The 3638-nt window shown below is 34.9% G+C and overlaps 1 protein-coding gene across 1 annotated transcript; it reads left to right on the top strand.

The window, feature by feature from the left end:
- The first annotated feature begins 240 nt into the window (after nucleotides 1-240).
- On the top strand, nucleotides 241-2810 carry LOC144453136 (galactosylceramide sulfotransferase-like). Its single transcript, XM_078144415.1, has 2 exons — nucleotides 241-353; nucleotides 1691-2810. Exons 1-2 carry the CDS (start codon nucleotides 241-243, stop codon nucleotides 2808-2810), a joined length of 1233 nt encoding a protein of 410 aa, XP_078000541.1.
- Nucleotides 2811-3638: the final 828 nt, after the last annotated feature.

Here is a 3638-nt window from a genome sequence, read left to right as displayed (position 1 = left end):
TACTTCGATCGAAGTGATATCAATACAACATTGATTTTTTATCTATGAACACTTAACGATCACACATATTCACAGTCGAGTCAGGAGCATATCTTTTCACATTCTCCATCCCCCATCTCACCTCCCCCTCGATTCTTAAGCGTAACTGTGTGTACTTTCTTTGATAGAAAACCATAGATGCACTCATCTTGCTATTTTCTATGCAAATGACAGATCTGAAGACAATTACCATTGGTAGGGATGGCGTTAAACAAGAAGATGATGGCTATCATACTGATTATGGCAATATTCTGTATTATGTTATACGGGTTCTTTCTAACAGGAAAGTTAGATATGAAGATTCTGGTTGCAAGGCAAGTATCGTTATTCAAAGTATAGAATTCTTGGTAGTGTTACTACTAAGTCACAAAAGTATTTGGTCAATCCAATAAGTACTCGGAATTGTTTATAAGATTTTAGTCATCACTTTTAAATGTCTTCATGGTCCTCCATATCATAGTGAGTTAGTCAGTCTCTATGTCCCGGGGCATAGTCTACGTTCCGCTGATCATTTTAAACTTAGTACCATTACAGCCAGGACAAAAAACATAGTGACAGGGCTTTCAGTGTTGCTTCCCCAGTTTTATGGGATTCTCTCCCTCTCCAAATCCGTCGTTGTGATAATTTCAATGTTTTTAAACGTATGCTGAAAATGCATCTTTTTAATCTAGCGTTTTCTTTGATCTGGAATTTAGTTTTAATTTTTTCTACTTTTTATGCTTGGTTTATATTTATAAGCAGCTCTGATCACTGATTCAGTGGACTTTAGTCGCTATATAAATTATAGTATTATTACTACAAGTTAGATGTTACTTCTTTGTAGAGTTTTTGAATTTTCTGGGGGTTTGTACTCTGTATTTGAATATATCCTAGGTACGAGTGCTATTTTGTGTGAATTAATGACCGACGTGAGCTATTGTGAACACTCAGGTTAATACACGAGAGAGATAACTACACCGGTAGTAACTTGGGAGATGTACTTTTTTAAAGGATCATAAAAATATGAATGTTTTCCTTTACAAAGCAGAAAATAAATATTAAACTGAAAACGTTAGACTTAAAAAAAATATCTGCGTGGGAGGTGGGGGCTGGTGCCAGACTTGAGTTTGTCTTTCGACTTCTGCCCTCATCGGCTTGATCAGAATGCTATGTTGGCTGCTGTTTGAGGGCGCCCTTTCACATTTTTTATCGGTATATACTTAATATTCTGTTATGTGAGAGTCTAAAATATCAGTAATTTCCAAATTACTAAAATGTTGCTTCTTGACACATGAATATAATAAAATAGTGTAAAGGTTGCAGTCAGGGATGTGGGTAGTCGGATGGGTAGGTACAGCCCAGATGTACCCTGGCAAATTTAAATTAGAAGCATTAAAGCTACAAAAATTTTTTTTTTAAATAGCAAGCCTAAATTTAACAGCATAAGCGCCGTACTCTCGTGCAATGCATCTTGGAACCTGAAAAAAGCAGACAAACGACCTGATCTTTTCGAATTTCCAGACTGAAATGTAGTTATTTAACAAATTCCACTACACAGTTGTCTATCTTTTTCGTCTGTTTATTTGTCTATTCATTTTCTCACTGTATGTACATTGTTTTCAATCACATGAATAACATGAATAATGATTATAAATCATTGCTTTCATTTCAGACATGCCATTTCAAAACTAAAAATGACAGAAAGGGAGACTTCGCCAACACTAAAATCAAAAGTAATTACAGATTCACCATCTTGTAAGCCTTCTACTCAAATTGTATTTATTAAAACCCACAAGACAGCAAGTACCACTACAAATACTATGATACAGGCATATGGAATAAGACACCAATTAAACTTTGCCCTGCACGATAAAACTAAAAGTAAAAAAGGTAAATACTTCACACGGGACATGTTATTCCAGAAAACTCCAATGGAAAATGGTAGCGTCTTTAATATCTTAGCCATGCATTTAATATATAAACGATCTGAACTTGAAAAGATTGTACCTAATGCTAAATACATAACGATTATTCGAGAACCAGTAAGCAAGTTCGAGTCTACTTTCGGATACTATGACCTTCCAGGATTACTGAATCTCAAACCCAGAAGGAATCAGAATCAGAATCCTCTTGAACTCTTCATGACGAATCCAGACTCGTACATCGGGACACTCGATCGAAATCATGGGATGAGAAACCAACTAAGAAATGGCATGATGTTCAATTTGGGATTCAACCACAAATATGACAATGATACGAGAATGATTGATAGAACAATACAGACATTGGATGATGAATTGGATTTGGTTATGTTGACCGAATACTACGATGAATCTCTACTTCTGATGAAAAAATTATTGTGTTGGGATTTTGAAGATATTTTGTATATTCCTAAAGGTTTTCGAAATTCTACCAGACGCTACAATGTATCAAAGTCTCTGGCTGAGCGTATCTCCAAGTGGAATAATGCTGACGTACAACTGTATAAACATTTTAATAAAACGTTTTGGGAAAAAGTGGAAGATTATGGTCCAAATTTTGAGAAAGATCTGAAGAAATTTCGTGAACTACAAAATACATTTTATAATGATTGTGTTGATTCAACCAAAACGGAACTTCGTAAAGATCGTGAAGATGCTCTGGTTATGAGAAAAAACGTGACAGCACAGTGTGAACTCGCTTTCTTTAGAGTTAACGATTTTCGAAACATGCTGCAGAACATCTACACTGGTCAAGAGCGGTATCCAACCAAGTTTCTTGTGGACTCATCTACGAATATCTCCGTACATTGACAGATTGACAAGGTTAATTGATTATTTAAAGAAAGGTTTCCTATAAAAACGCAAACTAAGCACAACAAAACGAAGACATAAGTATATGAAAATTGCCTGGATGTTTACTTCGTTTTCACAGGACACCAGACTGAGTAGAGAATAGTTGTACACATAACATCAGTTACTTTAGAAATTGTCTATCAAGGATAGAACGGAAATAGTAATTTACGGGATGTAGCAATATCCTGGCAACATGTATATGAATTCTGAAGGCCATGTATGCAAGATTGAATGAATGAATGAATGAATGAATGAATGAATGAATGAATGAATGAATGAATGAATGAATGAATGAATGAATAAATAAATAAACGAACACATGAACGAATGCACAAATGAATGAATGAATGAACGAAAGATTGAACCATAGTTTGAAAAGCATGTCAGAACAAGAAAAATATCTGAATGAAATTACGAGTTGAAATATAGGCATGTATTGGCACAAAATTATATGTTCATGTCTAGCTTAGTCTTGGAGTTAATTCAGCAGGGACGCTTTATATTGGTACTGACATTAAGCATAGCATTTGACAGTGTATTTTGAAGGTATCGAAGCTGGTCCAGAGTGAATGTAATGATATTGTTTATATAATTCATAAGACACACAAAGCTATACTTCAGCACAATATTCATCATATTTATTTCCGGGTTGGTGACATTGTAGCAGTTACAAGATGGGAATTTATTATTATATATTGGAGAGAGCACCTCTTTAGTTTTGAAGAAAAAAAGTATGGTGTGCATGAGCCTGTGCGCTAGTAACTAAGTTCCTAGCTTCATGGGAAA

This window comes from Glandiceps talaboti, chromosome 23 (genome assembly GCF_964340395.1).
Source record: "Glandiceps talaboti chromosome 23, keGlaTala1.1, whole genome shotgun sequence".
In the NCBI taxonomy this organism is placed as follows: Eukaryota; Metazoa; Hemichordata; class Enteropneusta; family Spengelidae; genus Glandiceps; species Glandiceps talaboti.
This window is presented reverse-complemented; position numbering and strand designations above follow the sequence as displayed.